This window comes from Taeniopygia guttata, chromosome 23 (assembly GCF_048771995.1).
Source record: "Taeniopygia guttata chromosome 23, bTaeGut7.mat, whole genome shotgun sequence".
Taxonomy (NCBI): domain Eukaryota; kingdom Metazoa; phylum Chordata; class Aves; order Passeriformes; family Estrildidae; genus Taeniopygia; species Taeniopygia guttata.
In genome coordinates, this window is record NC_133048.1 from 3,832,053 (window position 1) to 3,852,624 (window position 20,572).

A 20,572-nucleotide genomic window follows, 5' to 3' on the forward strand; every position below is an offset into this window, starting at 1 on the left:
CGCTCAGAGGATGGGCAAGGCAGGGGCACGTCCATCGGGGGACGGGGGTGTCCCTGTGCCCGGCAGGAGGGGCAGCAAGGGCAGCTGAGCTGCAGCAGGGACGGGGAGGGCGGCTGTGCTCAGGGTTTGGGGCTGGAGCAGCTCCCCAGGCCGGCGCTGGATGAGCAGTCTCAGGAACAGGAATGAAGGGAAACAGGAGCTGGCCCGGAGCTCCGTGGGAGCAGATTCCTGCAGGGAATCTCCAGCTGACATTGCCGGGGGTCCTGGGCCCGTCTGGGGACAGCAAACACAGAGCAGCTCCAGCACAGGGACAGAGCCACATCCCTGGTGGCCCCGGGCCAGCCCCGGGCCGGGGAGCAGCGGGGTTTACGTAACCCCGAGCGTCCCTGCCAGCACCGTTACATAAACGGCACCCACACTTGGTGGGTTTATGGGATTACTCTGTTACAGATTTCTGGGAAAAATAAAATGAACGTGTTAATACCTAAGCCTGGCTTCTCCCCTTTGCGCTGGTAATTCCTGCAGGCTGGGCTGATGAGGGAGTCGGTGTGAGGGGACACAGGGCACGGGCAGGGACAGACTGCCCGGGGCTGAAATGACTCCAGAGCCTGGCAGAGGATGTGGGAAGGTGCTGGAGAGGGGACAGGGACAGCGGGACAGGGATCAGAAGGGACAGAGACCAGGTGAGGGAGATGGAGTGGAGCAGTGGACAGTGGGGAGGGGACAGAAGAGGGATGGAGATGGTGCCAGAGTGATGAGGAGGGGACAGGGGTGGTGCAAAGTGATGAAGGGAGAAAAGGGACAGAGCAAGGGTGATGGAGAGGGTCGGACAGGGACAGTGACAGAGGCATGGGGACAGGGGAGAGGGGACAGGGGACAGAGGACAGGGCACAGTGGACAGGGACAGGGGACAGGGGAGAGGGGACAGGGCACAGTGGACAGGGACTTGGGGCACGGGACAGGGCACAGGGGAGAGGGCACAGAAGACAGGGGACAGAGGACAGGGGACAGTGACATCGGAAAGGGCCCAGGGGACAGCGGCAGGACCGAGGCCGCCCCGTTGCGGTCACGAGAGGGCGCTGCGGGAGCCGCCGGAGCCACCGGAGCCGCCGGAGCCGCCGGAGCCGCTCCAGCCCTTCCTCCTCCAAGGGGCGATGACAGCCCCAGCCGGTGCCGGAGGGTGGGAATTGCCCCCCAGCCAGTGCCGGAGGGTGGGAATTGCCCCCCGGCCAGTGCTGGAGGGTGGGAATTGCCCCCCAGCCGGTGCCGGAGGGTGGGAATTGCCCCCCAGCCGGTGCTGGAGGATGGGAATTACCCCCCAGCCGGTGCCGGAGGGTGGGAATTGCCCCCCAGCCGGTGCCGGAGGGTGGGAATTACCCCCCAGCCGGTGCTGGAGGATGGGAATTACCCCCCAGCCGGTGCCGGAGGGTGGGAATTGCCCCCCAGCCTCTGATCCCTCCCAGCCCCCAGTCCGGGCTCCCCTCCAGCCTCGTGCAGGGCTGAAGTCCCACACAGGGATTTCCAGTCCTGCTCCTTGACCCGGGCAGTCGCGTCCAGAGGGGTCTGCAGGGGCTGGGACTGTCACCTGGAGCTGGGAACCCACATTTCTGGCTCCTTTTGAGCCGCGGTGTTTCCATCTTCCCACTCCCTCAGCCCTGGGAGCAGCAGCCTTGTGCTTCATCGCTGGTCAGGTGTGCTGAGAAATGCCCATAAATCCTTTATTTCCAGTTCTGCCCCCTGGGCCTGCCAGGTGGGGGATGCTGCCCAGGGCCTGAATGTGGGCACCTTGTCCCCACAACTTATCACCCCCTGCCCTGGTGCTCCAGGGGTCTTGCTGTGCCTCTGGGAAGCTTCCAGGCCTCAGGAGCCATTCCCATGGCACCTGGATGCCCTGTGCTCACCTTAGTGTGTTAAGCTCCTCTTGGTCCACTTCTCTCTTCCCCTCTAAAGCTCCTTAAGTCACTGATCCCGTTAAACCTCAGCAATCGGGTTGTTTTGCCCCGCAAGTTAATGTGCCTAATTCCGTGGCCTGGCAGAGCTGGGATGAGGCTGGGCTGTGGTGCCCAGCCTGGCACAGCTGCACCGTGGGGTTCCCCCCAGACCCGCTGCTTTTGGGGGATAAACAGCAGAAAATGTCTCATCAGCCTCACCCCCCTCCTCACACCCCTTCTCCAAGCATTGGGATGTTCAGAACGGATTTGTCCAGGTGTTTGAGCCCCTTTGCCAAGGAATGCTTTATGGGAAAAGTGCTAATTAATTAAATGGGGTAATTAATGCCACCACCTGTGGGTTCTTAAGGCCTTTCTCCCTGCAGGAAGGCCGGGCTGGAGCTGGGCACAGCCAGGACTGTCCAAACCATGATTTTCCAGGGTTCAGCTATCCCTGCCTGTCACCTCCAGCCTGGATCAGCACTGAGTTTCCCACCACGGAGCAGCATCTCTGTTCTCAGCCCTGGCTGCCCCAGTGTGATCCCACACCTCTGCTGTGCCACAGCTGCTCCTTCCCCGGGCCCACAGCTGCTCCTTCCCTGGGCCCACAGCTGCTCCTTCCCTGGGCCCACAGCTGCTCCTTCCCTGGGCCCACAGCTGCTCCTTCCCCGGGCCCACAGCTGCTCCTTCCCCGGGCCCACAGCTGCTCCTTCCCCGGGCCCACAGCTGCTCCTTCCCCGGGCCCACAGCTGCTCCTTCCCCGGGCCCACAGCTGCTCCTTCCCCGGGCCCACAGCTGCTCCACGTTCCCAGCTCGGGAGGGACCCGGCGCCTCCTCCAGGGCCTGTGTCCCAGCAGAGGGGACACAGAGTGGATCCCGAGCACCCTGGGACCTTCACCTGCCCCTTCCCTTCGGCACCAGGGCTTCCCTACCCCCGCAGCAGCCAAATCCGCGGATTGGCGAGTCCTGGGAAGGGCAGAGCAGTGAGGAATGGTCCCCAAAATAGCTCCGTGACGTGTACAGCAAAGGGCAAGGTGCTGCTGAGTGCTTTTACCTCGCTGACTGTCCCATCTCACGCTGGGGGAGTGGGACAGATTCCCCCTGCAGCCTTGACACTGTAATTTATAGTGAGTATATAAAATGGAATATATGAAGAATATATGAACCTGCAGCAGGGACGCCCCCTCCCCTGCCTGCTTCATTCCCTGCCCCTGCCAATCCCCGGCACGCTGAGATGAGGGAGCCCTGTAACCTGATCACGGTTCATTAGGAGGTTTAATGAGACTAAATGCCAAAAGCACCAGTTATTGCTCACAGCCCTTCCCTCGGGAGGATCCACAGATCCCTGGGCCCTGTGTGCTCGGCTGCAGGAGAGGATTTCCTAAAAACTGCAGCAGCATAATCCTCAAAATGGACGGATTTGGGGTTTGGGCTTCCCTTCCAGAGACACAGCTCCAGGTTTCCACCGTCCCAGTTCCACCGTGGGCTGCTCATCCTCCCCGGGCTGACGGACACCAGGACCGGGTCTGGCTGGGTGGGAGCAGCCCCGGGGCTTGCACAGCACAGTGCCAGCACCCCCCGGGACCCCGGGAGTGCCACCCCGGCTCCCAGCGATGTCCCCGGGCCGTGCCAGCCCCGGGCTGTGCCAGCGGCCCGGCAGGGCTGACGCCGGGCACTAAATCGGTCGGTGACAGGCAGGAAAGGAATCCAGGGAGCAGGGCCAGCACAGGCTCCTCTCGGCTCTCCCCGCCTCGCCTCTTATGGAGAGGAGCAGGGGGAAGAGGCCGGGAGCAGCTCCCGTTATGGAGAAGCCCTGGGGAAGCCCTGGCTCGGCCCAGCAGGGCACGGGGGGAACAACGTGCTGGGACACGCCAGCAGCCCTGGGGACAGCCGTGAGACACGATTCCAGCCGTGTCCCGGGGTCCGGGGGCTCCCTGGAGCTGCAGGGCACCCCCAGGTTTTGGCAGCAATAAAGCTCACAGGGACTGACACCGGCGGGATCACGGGCAGGGCCACACGTCCACCTTGCAGCTGAGGTCTGGGAGAGGAGGAGGAGGAGGAGGAGGAAGAGCTCCCAGAGGCACTGAGGGAGCAGCCAGGCCATCCCCCTGGTTTGTGTGCCTCAATCCCCAGTGAGCTCTGGCCTCGGTGCTCCAGGCTCGTGTCCCTGTGCCGAGGCAGGAGCAGGAGGAGCTGTTGGGTGCTCTGACACCTCGGGGCTGCCAGTGCACAGCCCTGCTCAGCTTCACAGCCAGGAGGGGCTCGGGGGAGATTTGGGCTCTTTGAGATGCTTTAGCACAGAGGGCAGGGCAGAGCCAGGCACGGTGCAGTCCCAGCTCTCCCTCAACACCCCCTCCTCATGTCCAGAGGGATTTTCTGAGTCCCTCCAAGAGACACTTCCCTTCTGGGTTGCAAATTAAACCCCATTTTGTGCAAACCCACGGAGCATAAGGAGGCTCCAAACCCAAGCAGCTCAGCTCAGTGACAGGTCAGGGTGCAGCTGAGCCCCACGGCCGAGTCCCGCTCCCTGGGAACCTCCCCCTGGAGCCGGGGAAGCAAATCCTCCTGCTCTTTCCCACGTGTTGTTGCACTGGACAAATATTTGTTTTGGAGAGCGCTGCCTTGCCCCGAGCCCTGCAGCCAAGGCCGGCCCTGGCACCAAGGCTGCTCCAGGGACGGATCCTGCCCTGACCAAAGCTCTGCATTGCAGGGAGCAGCCGGCCCGGGGCTGGATTTGGGGGATGTTCATTCTCTGCCCGCCTGCACCTTGCTCAGAGCAGCAGGCGCTGCCACAGCCGTGGGCTCGGTGGGCTCTGACGAGGGGATCCCCCTCCGGGACGGGCAGAGGGGAGGTGGGCACCCCGGCCGTGGGGCAGGCACGGTGTGCTCGGGGCTCTTTGATATCCACACCAGGCTCGCAGCCCCCCAGAATCCCAGGAGACAGGCTGGGATGCACCTGCAGAGGGAGAAGCCCTGAGAAGCTGCTTGAAAGCCTGGGAGGGAAATCCCCGCCTGTCCGTCTATCCCACAGCCTCTCTTTGCTGCTGGAAATGCGCTTTTGGCCGGCGGGAGCAGCGGAGGGGCTGTGGCGGGGCCGGGGGTCTCCGGGACGGGAATTGGGGGCAGGGACCCCGGCAGTGCCCGCACCCCCCGGCCCGGCCCCCGCACTGCCCTTTGTTCGGAGAATAAAGTTAGCGCTGTTACTCAGCCCGTCGCTATTCCAGCAATTCCTGCCCCCGCTTTCGCTCGGCAGCGGGACACATTCCTGCCGGGGCTGCCGAGGAAAACCCGCACCGGGGGACGCGCGGGGACCGGGCCTGGCAGCTGCCCCACGCAAAAACCCACTCCCGTGGGGAGCAGCAGCATCCCGTCCCTCAGCAAAGCTTCGCCCCCTCCTGACCGAGCAGCAGCCAGAGGATGGGGGACACGGGTCCCGGAGGTGGAGCTTTGTCCCCGAGCGCCACCGATTGCCGTGGAAAGTTTTGCTGATGCCATCGGGGCTCCCACACGGAGCCCTTGGTTTGTTTTCCCGGCCTGTTTTCAGCTCTTTCCTTGTGTTGGGCAAAGCCAGGAGCCCGTCCCCGAGGTCCCCGTGTCCCCAGGAGTGTCCTTGTGCTATCGCTGCCAGCGGAGAGCTCTGATAACCCCGGGAAGCAGCTGCCGGGAGGAGAAGCTGTGGCCAAATCCCACACACAGCTTCCCAAACCCTCCTCCTGCGTTATTCCCCAGCCCAGCGCTCCCCGCTCCCCTCCCGGCCAGCATCCCCTGCCCACCGCGGGGCCTTTGAGAGCCGGGGCGGGTCCTGCTCCATCCTTTTCTGGGGAGATCTCTGCTCCCGGGGGGATGCTGGCACTGCATCCCCAGCCCTCGTTCCCTCCGTGAGCACCGGGATCCGGCAGCCCCGAGCCGCCGGAGGGAAAGGGGAGAGGCCGGGGCAGCACAGCCCCTGCCGGGGCTCCGCGCTACGCTGCCCGGCCCGGGAACAAAGGCAGGACAGGACGGGAGCAAGGCTGGGAACGTCCTTTCCCAGCCCCAGGGACATTAAACAAACCCCAAAAGTCCATTCTCCCTGTGTCAGCCCCGCAGGTCACCCGAGGTTTGATCTACAGCCCGGTGCAGCAGATGGAAAAGTTCCCAGGGAGGGTTTTGGATCAGGTCCTGGTGTTTCCTTCCGTGCCATGGTGAGCCCCAAAGAGCTCTGCTCATCCTCCAGAGCTCTGCTCATCCTCCAGAGCTCTCCAAAGGAATCACATCCAAAGGGATGTGTCCTCCCCACTCCCCTCTTCCTGAAAGCTGATAAATCCTTCCTATGACCGGGACTCAAAGGCTGAAGGCTGAGCCCCAGATCTGCTCACCAGCCTGGAAACATCCTAAATTCAAACCTCAGCTGCACTGTGAGCTCCCAGAATCTCAGCCCTCTGAGCTCCCACCACCTGCTCTGCTTTCAGCCCAGGATTTTAACCCAAATCCCCACTTTCTGCCAGAATTTCAGCCAAGATGAAGCTGTATTTCCACTCAAGAAAAGCTGCTGAGAGCTTTGCAGCAAAAGAAGACAAGGACAAGTGGCAGAAAGGGGAATGGCTTTAAAGTGAGTAGCTTTAGATGGGATTTTAGAAGAAATTCCTCCCTGTGAGGGTGGTGAGGCCCTGGCACAGGTTACCCATGGTGGGGGGTGGAACAAAAAGGTCTTCAAGGTCCCTTCCAGCCCAAACCATCCCATGATTCTGTGAAAACAGCCCAGCCTGGGACACACAGGGATCCATCTGGGGGGGAAAAGCCGCGTTATTTTCCTCCTACTACCCTGGCTTTTCAAAGCAGGCAGCAAAATTCCCCCAAGGTCAGTTTAAAAGCTTCACTTGGCCTTGCACAAGTGCAGGGTTGGCTGGGGCCAGCCCGAGTAAAGCCCATCCCAGGTGAAGCAGAGCACAATATTCACACTCAGGGCAGCTCGTGGCCTCGAGGAACCCACCAGTTTCCCCAGCTTGTAACTGCATTTTAACCCAAAGCCATTTTCTCGTGGCTCTGTCCCCTGCTGGGCTCTGATAACCCCAAAGCCAGGAAGATAAATGGCCCCAAAGGGCTGCACACAGAGCCAGCCTGGGAGAAAGCAAAGGTTGATGTAATGCTGAAATACCTGAAGAACAGGGCACAGCAAGGAGGATTTATTACTGCTCCAGCCGGGGCTGTCCAAGCCGTGGAGAAATTCCACTGGGAGAAATTCCAGCAGTGCCTCTGAGAGCAAATATCCCGCTCCTGCTTTGGCTTTTGGGCTGGCTTGGGGCTGCACTGCTGGGCTGGGCTCAGAGGGGTGGGAAGGGGAATTTCTGGGCTCAGCCCACCCCACCGTGCAGCAGGGGCACGGCACTGGGCACACGAAGCAGGGATGGCACGAGCCAGGACCGAGCCCGGGCACCAGGAAGGGCCAGCACAGGATGGCCACAGGGGCTGCAGCAGTGGGGACCCAGGGGACAGCTGTGGGCACAGCTGGAAACAGGGAAAGGCCGGGTCAGACCCCTGTGCTGGGGCCAGGGAGCTGGAGCACAGCACAGGACACCTGTGTCCTTATCTCAGCTGTCCTTATCACGCTGGGGACACATCGAGAGCTGTGCAGGGGACAGGCACACGCTGACCACACACTGACCTCACGCTGACCACACACTGACCACACACTGACCACACACTGACCACACACTGACCTCACACAGCTCCAGGGATTCGGGCTGGGGCAGGTGGGCATCACCCAGCGCCTCCTCCCCAGGGGACAATTCAAAATCTTCCCTGGGTGTGACACACGGCGTGGGGACTCCCGGAGCAGCCCTGTCCGGTTCCCCACACCCCTCTCGGGGCTGTCCTGCTGCAGGGGTGGCCCTGTCCTGCCCGGCTGTGACACCAGGCTGGCGGCAGCTGCATCCCCGGCCCCTCTGGCAAGGTGAGAAGGAAATTCCCACCGGGTGATGCAATCTCCAGGAGGATGAGGAGCAGGGGGCACCCTGTGGACCCGAGGGTGTGCTGAGCTCTGCTGGGCTCCGTGTCCCTTCCCAGGGCCCACACCCTTGTGCTGGCATTTAGGCTCTGCCATGTGGCACCTCCTGGCAGCCCTTTATTCCAGCAAATTCCCCCCAAGCTGCAGTGAGCCCCAGAGGCACGGCCAGGGGCAGAGCAGGGTGCTCCCCCAGCCCTGGCTGTGCAGCCTCCTCCTCCTCCTCCTCCTCCTCCTCCTCCTCCTCCTCAGGGCCGTGGGGGAGCCGAGGCAGGGACAGGGACAGGGACAGGGACGGGGACAGGGGCAGGGACAGGGACAGGCTCAGCAGTGACCGCAGGCTCCTGCTGGCGGCTCCACCGAGGAGAAAACCGGGAGCAGAAGATGAAGCTTCACCCGCAGCAGCTGGGAACAAACTCAGGCAGCTCCTCGCTGAGAGCAGAGAGGGAAAAGCCATCCCAGCACCTCTGATCCCGCAGCTCTCCCTGCCCCGTGGTCACCCCGGAGCTTTTGGGTGCCCAGCCCCACTCGGGGCTGGTGGGGCCTTTGGAGAGGTCCAGGCACGGGGGAGCAGCGGGGACCCCCGCCCCGAGCAGCAGTTAGGGGCTAGTTAGGGCCAGGGAGGGGCTAAGGAGAGGGGGATTTCCTCAATCAGGGATAACGCCGGGAATCCCGGCTTGCCAAGGTTCGGGATGAGCCTTCCTCCCACACGCGGTGGTGAGTGAGGAGCCGCCGGGCTGGGCAGCAGAGCAGCTCCCTGCCTGCCCACAGACACCAGCCCTGGCCCCCAGAGCCCTGAGCAGCCTCCCCAAAGCCCACCAGCCCCTGCCATCAGCTGCCCGGGGGCAGGAGCTGGCTCTGCCCCGCTGCCAGTGGGTTTGGCATCACCTGGGGCTGTGGGGAGCTGCCAGGGACCCCACAGGGACGGATTTATTAACCCTCATACCCAAGGGAACCCTGCTTGGCCATCCCCCGCTCTCTCCTGGCTCTCCGCACACCCGGGATGGCCTCGGGGCCGATGGGGCAACTCGGCCCGCCTGGATCAAACAAATCATCGGCTAAATAACCACCGGGCAATTAGTGCCATTAGCAACGCCGCCATCTCCGAGTCCCTGGGCGCTCGGGGGGCGGAGGGCCGCGCTCCCTCCCGGCTGAGCTCAGCTCTGACGCGGGCCCTGCTGAGGATGCTCTGACTCACGGTGCCCTCGGGCACGGCACGAGCGGGCGGCAGCGCCTGCCCGGACCAGCTTTGGCTTCAAAGGCTCTTCTCTTCCCTGGAAGGGCACGTTCCCAAAGCCCGGAGCTGCTGGGGCTGGGGAAGGCAACACGCACTCCGCAGCCCTCGCTGTCGCCCCGGGGAAGGGCTGGTCCTTCCCTTCCCTTCCCTTCCCTTCCCTTCCCTTCCCTTCCCTTCCCTTCCCTTCCCTTCCCTTCCCTTCCCTTCCCTTCCCTTCCCTTCCCTTCCCTTCCCTTCCCTTCCCTTCCCTTCCCTTCCCTTCCCTTCCCTTCCCTTCCCTTCCCTTCCCTTCCCTTCCCTTCCCTTCCCTTCCCTTCCCGCTCAAACACCCCCGGGCACAGCAGCATCTTGTGAGGTCCCGGTGCTGCCGAGCCCTGCGCAGGAGGATCCCCGGGATGTGCAGGGGAGCAAACCCCTCTGCGGAGGGGATCCCAGCCCGGCCGGCGGAACGTGCCAGCGCCATCCCGGCAAGGAGCAGCAGAGGCAGAACTGGCTGAACTCGTCCCACCGGTGACATTCGGGAAGGGTGGCTGTGAGTGGCATGCCAACCACGATGTCCAGGCTCTCAGGAATGCATCCAGGATCCGCCAGGGGAGCATCGTTAGGTGAGTCACGGCACGGACACGCGGATTTAGCCGGGATTTCAGCCCAAGCCTCCTGTAATTGCATATTAGTAGAGGGATGCTTAAAGTAATCAGCTGTTCCAGCCACGCCGGCTGCGGGGGGGAGGGAGGAGGGCTGGAGGGGTGTCCGTACCTCCAGCCCCTCCTGGGATTACAAGGCAGAATATAGGGCACGCAAACAGCCCGGGAGCCCTGCGAGGCAGGGTGACACTGCTCCGGCCCAGCCCGGGCTTTGGCAGCGGAGATAAGGAGGGCAAACACAGCGGGGGCTGGAGAGGGCAAGGATCACCCACCCAGCCGGGGCTGCGTGCCCATCCCGTGCCCATCCCGTGCCCATGCCGTGCCCATCCCGTGCCCATCTGCCAGCACGGGGAGGGTGGGACAGGACCGAGCTGCCGGCAGGGAAAACGGGAGCGCTGTGCTGGCAGCGAAAAGGCGAGTTCTCACCTGCACAGGGAGAGATAACACATCTCCCACCGCCCCAGAGCCACGTCCCACCTCCAGCCTGTCCCTCCCGGGGCTGTCCCGGCCCCGCAGCTGCGATGGGGAGGACACCCCGTCCTTGTCCTCCCCGGCTCCCTTGTGCAACACCCCAGGCTGCGGCGGCAAGGCAATTGATTTCTTTTCCTCCTTTCCTCCTTGCCAAGGCTGTCAGTCACTCCCCTGAGCACCTCGGGATGCCGGCAGAGGATTTCAATCAAATTCGTCAGAGCCGTCGTGTTTCTACAAGCTGGAATGTGTGTCCGGGCCCGGGGACCCACCCAGGTGAGGGAGCAGCGAACCAACAGCTCCTTCCAGCCCAGCAGCAGCTCGGCCACGTGTGGCCATCCCCAGAGAAGGAGGAATGGCCACACTTTTGGAAAAGCTGGAATGCAGTGGAGCAGGCGAGAGGCTCTGCACCAGCTGATCTCCTCTTGTGATGGCTCAGGAGGGACGGGAATGCCCCAGCTGCTCATTCCGGGCTGGATCCAAGAAGCCAGAGGTGAGCCAAGGTGGTTGTCAGGGAAATCGTGGAGCTGTTAGCCAAGAAGTCTGTGGCAACCTGTGTTTAGAGCTGAACAGAACAAATACTCTGTGTACAAAGGGGAAAAAAGGCTTTTTAAAGGTTCCTCTGCCTGTGCACACAGAAGTTCTAACCCAGAGGGTGGCTGGGACCTGGAGCAGCTCCCCAGGGAAGTGGTCATGGCACCGAGTCTGCCAGAGGTCAGAAGAGTTCGGACAACTCTAGAAGCACACGTGGGGCTGTCCTGGATGCTCTGCGTGGTTCCGGGGCATTGCACAGCTCCAGCAGGAGCTCAAACCCTCCCTGGGACAGCAGCAGGGCCGGGTGGGTGGCAGAGCAGAGCCCTGCCCGGCTGTCGGGGCAGGCAGGGCGGCTGTGCCACCCCAGGGAGCCCCGGGGAAGGGACACATCAATGGAGCGCTTGTCCCGTGCTTGGCAGCCCCAGCGCCTACGAACGGCCAGAGGAGCCACACAGCCAGGCTGTTCTCTCCTCTGCAGCAGCTCCAGGAGCAGCCTTCACACCCAGGGACGAGGAGGAGGAGGAGGGCAGCCAGGGAGAAACACTGGCACGCTGCAAGGAAAAAGCTAAATAGAGAGATTAAAATGAAATTTAAATGCCACGCTGGGTCTAGCGAGCCGCCTGCTCAGAGCTGGTGCCAGCAGAGCAGGGACGGCTGGAAGCAGGAGGGCTGCAGCAAGATGCCTCATGCTGGAGTCAAGACAAATTCCTGCCGTTTCAGGGAGCTTGGAGCACGGCCAGGTGTCCTTCCAGGAGAAAAAGCTGCAGCTGCAACAGCCGCATCCAGCCCCAGGAGTGATCCTGCTCTGCAAGGCTGAGGATTTTTGGATGTTTCTGCAGCCTGCAGCGGGCACAGCGCTGTGCAGAGGGGCTGTGGGCACACACAGTGCCACCCTTGCTGCTCCAGCAGCAGTGACTGAGCTGGCACTGCCCAGGCACTTACAGAGAGCTGCTCTGGGGGAACAGCCACCCCTCACACGCCCAAAGCAGAGCCGGGCTGAGGGAAGCACTGCAGCAGCACCTGAGCCTGAATTTCACCCAGCAGAGCCTCAGGCACACCCCGACTCACCCAGCACCCCTCTGCTCAAAGAGGAAAATAACCACAGGCTACAGGCTGTGAGAAAATATACAGGTTTTTTTTTATTTGACAATTAACAAAAGAGGGATCGGAATCTCGGCTGTAAACATTGATAGCTCCTTTCTGATCACAACGAGCACTTTCCACCAACATCCCTTTGTATGGCCTGATCCAGCCAACAATGCTGAGCCGACTCTGTCAGGGCTTTTGTCGCTCTGCTCAGGGTCACAAATCCAGAGGCAGCTTATTCACCACACACCCCCAGCAGGACCAGCCACCCACACAGAAGACAGCTGAGGGACTGAGAGACTTCAGAGCTGCTTCCATACACGAGACACACTTGGAAAAGGCAGGAGATCATGCTGGGTTCGGGCAGAGAGAGGGAAACGTCTCCAAAGCCAGCTGGTCTGGAGAGAAATGAGCCCTGCAAAAGGCAGAGCCTGCTCAAGCAGGGACAGGGACTGTGACAGTGCCAGCCCAGCCTGATCACCCCAGCCCCGCTGTCAGAGGGAAGCTCTGGCCCAGGACTGTGAAAATTTGGAGATGCAGAGGCAGCAAGTTTGTCCCCAAGAGGGACTGGCACATGGTCAGCTCCATTGTTGCAGTGGAACCAGAACTGCCTGGAGCTTGACAGGGGGAAGTGAAACTTCATCTTGGGCTGGAGGGCGGCCAGGGCTGGAGGAGCTGCACCCGCTGCCAGCCCTGCACAGGGCCTGTCCTGGGACAGACCCCTGCCAGCCCCCAGCCTCTCCCTGCCGTGGGTCAGCTGCACACCAGGACTGAGCCTGAGGGCTCCAGGCACCTCTGGGTGCTCAGAGCAGGGGATGGAGCCGAGGAGAGCCAGCAGGGAGGGTCCCAGTGCCACCCCACCACGGCCAGCCTCCCCCTCCAGCAGCAGGGAAAGGGAAGGTGCACAACACCCAAGAACAGCATTTAACACAGAAACCCCCCAAGCTGCAGGAGGGACCTGGCGATGGCCACGGCGCTTCCCGGGGCTCAGAGCTGCTCTGGCACCGAGCAGACCCAGAACCAGGGGCTCAGCTGCCCCTTTCCAGGTGCCCAGATGGTTCTGAGCCTGGTTTTTGGTGGGAGCAGGGCCAGGTCATCTCCTCGTCACACCGCCCGGATGGACAAGCAAATAAAAATAATCAACAAATTTGAATACACTGTATTTATTCGTAACAGATTCTAAAGAATCTAGTGAGTCTATGTCAAGCCCATCGCATGACAAGTGATACAGGTGTAGGAAAAAAGACATTTAAAACAAACAAAACAACGGAAAAAAAATATATCAAGTGCCATTCAAGCTACTGGAATCTTCCAATTGCCCCCTCACAGGAGGAGGCAGCACAGTATCACTGCAAGGTCTAGAAAATTCAGGTTCAAGCCACTCACAAGAGTCCCACCACACACACTCCATAAATCCAAAGTGCAATCTCAATGGTAGGTCGCCCTGTCGAGCTGTTGGCTGTAGGGGATCTGCCTGGACATCTCAAAGGGAAGGAGGGAATCTCAGTTTAGTGTGTCTGTGGGTAGGAGCAGCCTGTAAAAAACATGCTACATGGCATCTATGTTCAGTTCCAAATGCAAGAAAAACAATCTCATCTTCCTCAAAGCCCGGGAAGTGGCACAGTTTGGCTCCCAAAAGCAGCCCCACAGCAGTTTTACCTTGCAGGGGACACCCCAAGCTCCCAGCAGAGGGATGAGGCTGGGGAGGGCCATGAAGGCAGAGCTGAGCTGCAGGGAGGCAGCCAAACCTGCAATCAGCACAGGGGCAGCGCTGCAGGGAGGCAGCTAAACCTGCAATCAGCTCAGTGCCACTCCCCATGCAGGGAGCAGAGCTGGGCCAGCTCATACCCAGCGTCAGAGCCACCCCCACCCCCCTTACTGCCCACCCACAACGCCCCCACCCCAAAAAACGTACCAATCTGGCTATACACATTCCAAGGATCTAGTCTTTATTTCAATCTGCCCAGCTATTACAGTTTTGTCACAAAAAAAAAAAAAAAAAAAAAAAAAACAACCCCCAAAAACCACAAGTTAGTAAAGACACTCGAGGATCAGCACCAGGAAGCCGAGGTGCCCCCGGAGCAGCATCCCTAGGGAATGCCAGCTGCCTGCCCTCCCTGAAATCAGAGCTCTCTGCGGGCAGGGCAGCCCTGGCACCTCCGAAAAACTTCTGTGCTCCGGACACTCAACAGCTTCAAAGCCACATTTGGACTGAGAGAGCCAAACCCTCAAACACCAGAGGGTCTGTTTAGAAGACATTTTTTCCCTAAGGCCAACTAACCTCACCCCCTTTCTGCCCCCAGGCTCCATTTCTAGCTAGAGAATGAATTTCAAATGCTTTCAGTGGCTCACACAGGGAATACCGAGCTGGGAATAGGCTGCTTTGGAGGTGGGACCTGCCCAAGGGATGATCTCCAGCATGGCAGAGGCCTGTCCACCCCCCTGGAGGACAGAGCAACAGCTGGAAATGACTGACCAGTGACCTGGATGGTTTGTGCTTCAAAGGACAAGCCTCACCTTTCCCGATGGCCCAGCTGGCCCGTGGCTTTGTGCATTAAAATCACACTGCATGTCAAAAAAAAAAAAAAAAGAAAAAACGAAGAGCAGCATTTCAAATTCCCCTAGAAAATACAGGATTAGGTATGGCAGCCTGGGGCAAGCTCCTGGACAAATCACCTGCCTCATCGTTTAGAAACTCTACTGTATTTTGGCACTGCAGACTTGGGAGCTTGAAGAAATCCACGTGTAGGACCCTGCTGCCTTTTTTTCAGCAAGCCCTGCACAGCATTTTCCACCATGCACTCCCCCCTCCCCAGTGCTCCCAGTTTCAGCCATTCCAACCCCCCCGGGCTGTGCAGCCCCACTTTGGCAGCTCTTTGCTGGTCCTTCACAGGCAGCAAGTGCTGCCCCAGCCCCTCAGCGACACAGGACCTGCTCTGGCCTCAGCCAGGATAAGAAATGATCTGGCGACCCTCCCCACCCACGACAGAAACATTTTCCTCTTCAGACATTCCCCACTCAAGCTCTGGGCCATCAGCCCCCGCAAAAAATAATAAAGTTTACAGTACAGTTGTGTTTCTTTTGTTACAGGCACTTAAACAGGATTCTTTGGTCCTTCAAAGGAATTAGCCACCCTGGCTTCTCTTGGCAGAAACCACAAGTTTGCACACCCATAACACCTCCTGCACTAAAAAAACCCCACAATTCAGATCCATTTCAGGGCAGTGCAGCTCTACCTTAGCGTAATTCTACAGTCTCCCCTCACACACCCCCCCCGCCCCGTTGCCTCCACAATTCCATAAGGAGTCATTTCCATAGCACTGCACTTCCCATCACAGTGTACAGCAGACAAGGCTCGTTCCAACATCCCAGGAACGAGACGCTCAAGCAAGAGTCCAGGAAGTTTCCTTTTGTTGCAGTCCTGGGAAGGTTGGTAGGTTTTATTATTTCGCTCCCCCTCCCCACCCTTCCAACCCCCCAAGGCAAGGAAATACCTTGGAGGACAGACCCTGGAGTTTGTCCTGGCTCAGTTACAGGGAAGCCACGTGGGGTAGGACTGATTGCAAGGCAGGAAGGGCTGCACGTGGGTCACGTAGTAGTTGAAGTTTATTTCGCTGACGTAAGGGGCTGGCTGGTAGTAGCAGGTAACGTTTGTGACGGTGGGGATGATGTTCTGCTCAGCCAGGACCCTCACAGCCAGCATGGCGATGAGGTTCAGGGTCTGCCTCCTCTCGTGTCCCATGAGGCAGACCGTGCTCTCGTTGACCACCCTGTGCAGGGTCATCAAATAGTCATACCTGTTGCTCTCCATGCCCACGAAGTGGCTCTGCAGGTATCCCTCCAGCTTCCTCAGCTGCTCGCCGATGTCGGAGAAGTCGATGAAGAACCTGGAGCACATGTACCTCTGCAGCGCCTTCATGTCCACCTCCGACTTGGGCTTGAAGCCCCGCACCAGGAGGTTGCAGTACTTGAGGAGGCCCCCGCCCCGGATCTCCTCGGGGTTCCTGGTGGCGATGACGCGGTGCCGCAGGTGCTCCATGGCCTCCTCGAAGTCCCCGTACATGCTCTCCCCGGTGACCGTGGGGTGGAAGTTCTCGGCCATGGGGGTCTCCGAGCACTCCCCGAAGAGCAGGAGCGAGTCCAGGATGATCTGGAAGGAGTCCACGCTGAACTCGAACTGGCGCCGCAGGGAGTCCACGAACTTGAGCTCCACGTTCTTGCCGCTGTTGTTGGAGAGCGAGATGAGGCTCCAGCGGTCGGTCTCGTTGCACACCTTCACCAGCTTCTGCACGTAGGCCTCCTTCAGGGTCACGGGCGTGATCTTGTCCTTGTTGACACCTTCGGGGAGGAAGTCCAGCAGGCAATCCATGACCACATCTTTAACCAGCTGGAAAACGTCTTCGGTCTTCAGATCCACCCCGAAAATGAGGTCCAGGTCCTTGTAGCCCAAGCCGCTGTCCTGGTGCAGGACGTGGCTGGCTGCTGAGCCGTTCAGCCTGACGTCGTGCACCGGGATTCCCTTCTTCTCCAGGCGGCTCCGGACAACCTGAGGCAGAGACAGAGTCAGAGAGAGCAGGAGGGAGCTCCTGGAGCAGCCTGGGGACGGCAGGAGCACTCCCAGCGCTTATATGGGTCACTCCAGTGCCAGACAGCCAAATAAAAAGCTAATCCACTGGAAATAGGTCACTTTGGAAAGCATCCCGAGTGCTGCCAGCAGCTGGGGGTGGCTCTCCTTTACTTATTCCCTGGCATTAGAGATCTGACTGCACATGATCTGCTTCCAGTGCAGGGTCTGCTCTCCCTGCCTTCCCTGCTCTGGCCTGGAGAGCCTTCCTGACCCCATTTTTTGGGCTGGTCTCTGCCCTCTACATCCCCTCCCAGTTCCAGCGACCAAGCCAAGGCCAGCCGACCCCAAAGAGACCCCAAAGAGGAGGTGGCAGCCCAGTCTGCAGCAGTCCCCGTGGATTTAATCAGGGCAGCTCACCCCTTTTAGCCATCCCTTCAGCCTGTCAAGATCCATTAAAGGCAAATCAAGATGCCAGAGCCACTCAAAAGCCCCAGCCAGGCGTATGCAGGTTCATGTCCCAACCAGTAAGTGTATCCTAACAATTTCCAGTGTGTCAGAGCTTCGTGCTGAGCTTGGCGTGCTATCAAGCACAAGAGGCAGCTTTCATCTTGCGGGTGTTACTCCGGTGATTTTAATGCTGCCTGCTCAGTCCTGGCACACCCAGCAGCCCCTCCAAAGCTTTGTTCATTTACAGGAAAGCTGAATCACCTGCCTGATTACTTAACAAGAAGGAGGCTAAAATAACCCCCAAGACCATAAAATAAACTATCTGGACACCAGCTTATAATTTGAGTTTAACTCAGCTCAGAGATCCCAGGAAGATTAGGTTTGCACCTTCCAGCAGGAGCTCTTCCCACGTCTCGTCCTGCTTTGGTGTTCCCCTCCAGCCATTTCCATTTCCCCAGGAGTCCCAACCAGCCAGCCTAGAGCAAGGCCATGGCTTGAAAGAGCCGAAGCTTGGGACACGAATGGACAAACTGGATCACCAAGAGCCAGTCTGACTGGGCCCTGCAGCCCTGTGAGCCTGCCCTAGTTTGAGAGGCCCCACAAACTCTACGTTTTGGCTGCCCAAAACGTGAATTTCAGTTCAAAGCTGTATCACAAGGGCCAAACCCTCTTGGCTGCCCCGGGCCTGAGCAGTTCTGGGGGAGATAAGAAGCGCTGCAGTTGTGGTCTCAGCAGCAGTAAAACTGCCCCTCGGTGGGTTTGGTTTGGAAGGAAGAACACACAGAAGGTCAGGGACTGCAGCACGGAACCCTCGGTGACCACACCAAGGGCCAGCAGCGAGTTCTGCTGCCTTCCCAAAACCACCCAGAACAAACCCACTGACGTGGGCACACCTGGGAGGCTGTCATGGTTCTCGAGGTGGTGCTTCCCCTCTCTCCCTGACGTGAGCCATCCCTGCCCGGCTGGAAACGCAGCCGGGCTCCTCGCCAAGCCGCTGGTGACAGTCACATGTTGGGCAGCATTTAACAGGGACTGCTCACCCTGCCAGCCCAGCCAGGGAAAAAGCTGTTTTCCAAGGCAGGGAGTTTGACAAGAGGAGTCTGCTATTCCCCCAAAGGGAGCAAACGTCACCCAGGGGAGCTGCTGGCCGGCCCTTGCTGCCAGCTGGAGCCACTCACCCGAGGCACAGCTCCAGCACCGCTCGTGCAGCTGAAGAGCTCCGGGCTCTCGGGCTTAGAGAGACAAGATATAGGTCACAAAGTCTCAGATGTGGAGCTGGGCCCGCTGCTTGAAGAAGACCTTGTTCCAGATTAATTTCCTAACCCCAAAGAACACCCGCTTAACCCCTTTCTGGGCACGGCTCAGGACCTGCAGCGTTCCAGACCCGCAGCCTCCAAGCTTACTCAAGTTTCCCAGTCTGTCTGTGTGAGATATATTCAAAAAACAGGGAAAAAGCCCAATTTATCAATTCAGCGCTGTCCCAGATCATCCCAGAAGTCTCCAACCTGCAGAGCAGCAGGGAGCAGAGCACTTTGCCATTCCCTGGGAGCTTCCACCCACCAACCTTCACTTGGAGCTCGTCCCCCCTGGCTGCAGGCAGTGGGTTCAGGGCTGCATTTTCCCCCAGAGGGTTGGATATTTCCAGGGTTAGGCAGCTGCTGACCTGCTTCCCAAAACAGCAGCTCACCTTCCGTGTGGTTGGGATAATTGAGTGTGACAGCCAGGCAGGAGCAAATCCTGCTGCGTCCTGACCTGCGCTTCCCACCTGCCACAACAACAACAGGATAAATAAGTGCCTTTTGGGTTACTTGTTCCAGCTTAGTCAGCCTTAAACACAGGCTCTGCCAGCACGGCCGGGCACAATTACAGCCCTCAGCTACGCCGCGCTTGAAGCTGCTGCTGGCAGCATCCTCTGGGCACCAAGAACTGCTGCGAGGTTTGGTGCTGCTCAGGGCCGGGTGCTGCCCCAGCCCAGGGCAGCGTCCTGCCTGCAGCTCTCACCTCATCCCAAAGCAGCCCAACCCAGCGCTCCTGCCCCCCACGGATGCGGCAGCGACTCCAGGAATTCCAAGCCAGCCTTTCAAATGTCACCTTTCCCTCTCCCAGGCTGAGCTCTAACTATTTCTCAAGCAGCTGAAGCTCCAAAATCCCGGTTATTGTGAATGCCAGTTGGGTCTTAGCGCCGTGAATAGGCTTTTTAATTAGAAGCCAACATGCCCGATTTTATATTTGATGAGTCACTACTGAGGAATGAAGTCGCCTCCCAAATATGAATATGCATCAGCTCATTGGAGCTACATTGTTAGTTTAATATTAAACACAGTTATTACTTGATGGTTAAACTAAGAGGAGCTCATGAACAAGCCAAAGTCTCAGGCAGGCGCTGGAGAATTCAGCCAGGGGTGCCCAGAAATCAAAGGACACAGACATTTGATCTGGCCTTTGAATTAATAACTCTGCCTCTTCCAACACCAGCCCAACATGTCCACCAGCACGAAGCCATTTCGTGGAAGCAGCTCCAAAAAAAGCCACTTTTGCCCTGGCCAAACACATTTCACTGCTTTTTAGGGCCATAAATTAACTCAAAAAGAGTAGGAATAACCTAAGAGGGGAGGAAGCTAAGCAGGACCTACGGCAGGAGCTGCAGCAGCCCCAGGGACGGGGTGAGCTGCTCAGGAGGGTTTTTCCAGCTTTAGGCATTCCTGCAGTGGCTCCAGCATTCCTCCAGCCGCACCAGGACCCCCGGGGGTGGGAACCGGGGCCAGCAGCCCCGGGATGATGGGGGCGGTCCCCCCAAAACTTTAACCCCCCTGGAGCAGCCGGCAGGGCTGGGCAGGGCTGGGAGCAGCCTGCCGCGGTGCAGGTGCTGCTCCCGCGGGGGAGCAGCGGCTTCTCCCGGTTCCAACCCGGCAGGAGCCGGGCAGCACTCGGGCACGGCTCCGAGAGGCTCGGCGGGTCTCTGGGGGCTCACAGCCCGGTTTCAGCTCCGCCCGCACCGGAGCCGTCCCGCGGCTCCCGGGACCCGCAGGGGCCGCTCCCCGCCGCCGCAGCACCTCCATCCCCCGGGCCCCGCTCACCTGCACGATGGTGCGCGGCCGCACCGCCAGCGTGGGGAAGTTGCCGCGGCCGTGGATGGGCACGGCCTCGCCCAGGATCTGGTCCAGCCGCTGCACCTGCTCCCACGTCAGGACGCTGAAGCGGCTCCCGCGCTGCTCCGCGCCGCCCGCAGCGGCCCCCGCCGCCGCCGCCGCCTCCAGCATCGCTCACCCGGATCCGCCCGCAACACAGACGGAAGTGCCGGCGGGGAGGGGGAGCGGGAGGAAAATTTAAAAATAATGGGGGGGAAGCAAAAAAAAAAAAACCAGCAAAAAAACACCCCCCCCCCCAGTGGCGCCGGCGAGGGGCGGCTGCGCGGGGCGCGGCGGGAGCGCGGTCGGTGCCCGCAGGGATCGCTCAGGACCGGCCCCGGCCGCCCCCCGCCCGCCACCGGCTCCGCCGAGCGCTGCGCCCGCCCGCGCCCCGCCGCGCCTTTTATGCACCCGCGCCGCGCCCCATTGGCCCGGCTCCCCGCCAATCCCGGCCCGAGCTGTGCCCAGGGGGAGGAGCGCGCCTGGACCGGGGCCAATCGAAGCGGGGATGAGAGGGAAGGGGCGGGGCCAAGGGCGGGGATGGGCGGGGCAG

At 60.2% G+C, this 20,572-nt stretch overlaps 1 protein-coding gene and 1 long non-coding RNA gene across 3 annotated transcripts; one reads left to right on the forward strand and one right to left on the reverse strand.

The window, feature by feature from the left end:
* Positions 1 to 9,392: 9,392 nt before the first annotated feature.
* LOC140680475 (uncharacterized) lies at positions 9,393 to 13,030 on the forward strand. 2 transcript variants are annotated; one of them, XR_012051805.1, is made up of 3 exons: positions 9,393 to 9,750; positions 10,416 to 10,750; positions 11,270 to 13,030. It is a non-coding gene; the product is annotated as an uncharacterized lncRNA (long non-coding RNA). The 2 variants fall into 2 exon arrangements; XR_012051806.1 differs by having other exon boundaries at positions 11,512 to 13,030.
* Positions 13,025 to 20,409, reverse strand: TENT5B (terminal nucleotidyltransferase 5B). Its single transcript, XM_030290406.4, has 2 exons — positions 19,969 to 20,409; positions 13,025 to 16,423 (listed from the first exon to the last, which is right to left on the reverse strand). Exons 1-2 carry the CDS (start codon positions 20,149 to 20,151, stop codon positions 15,404 to 15,406), a joined length of 1,203 nt encoding a protein of 400 aa, XP_030146266.1. The 5' UTR covers positions 20,152 to 20,409; the 3' UTR covers positions 13,025 to 15,403.
* Between the last annotated feature and the right edge of the window lie 163 nt (positions 20,410 to 20,572).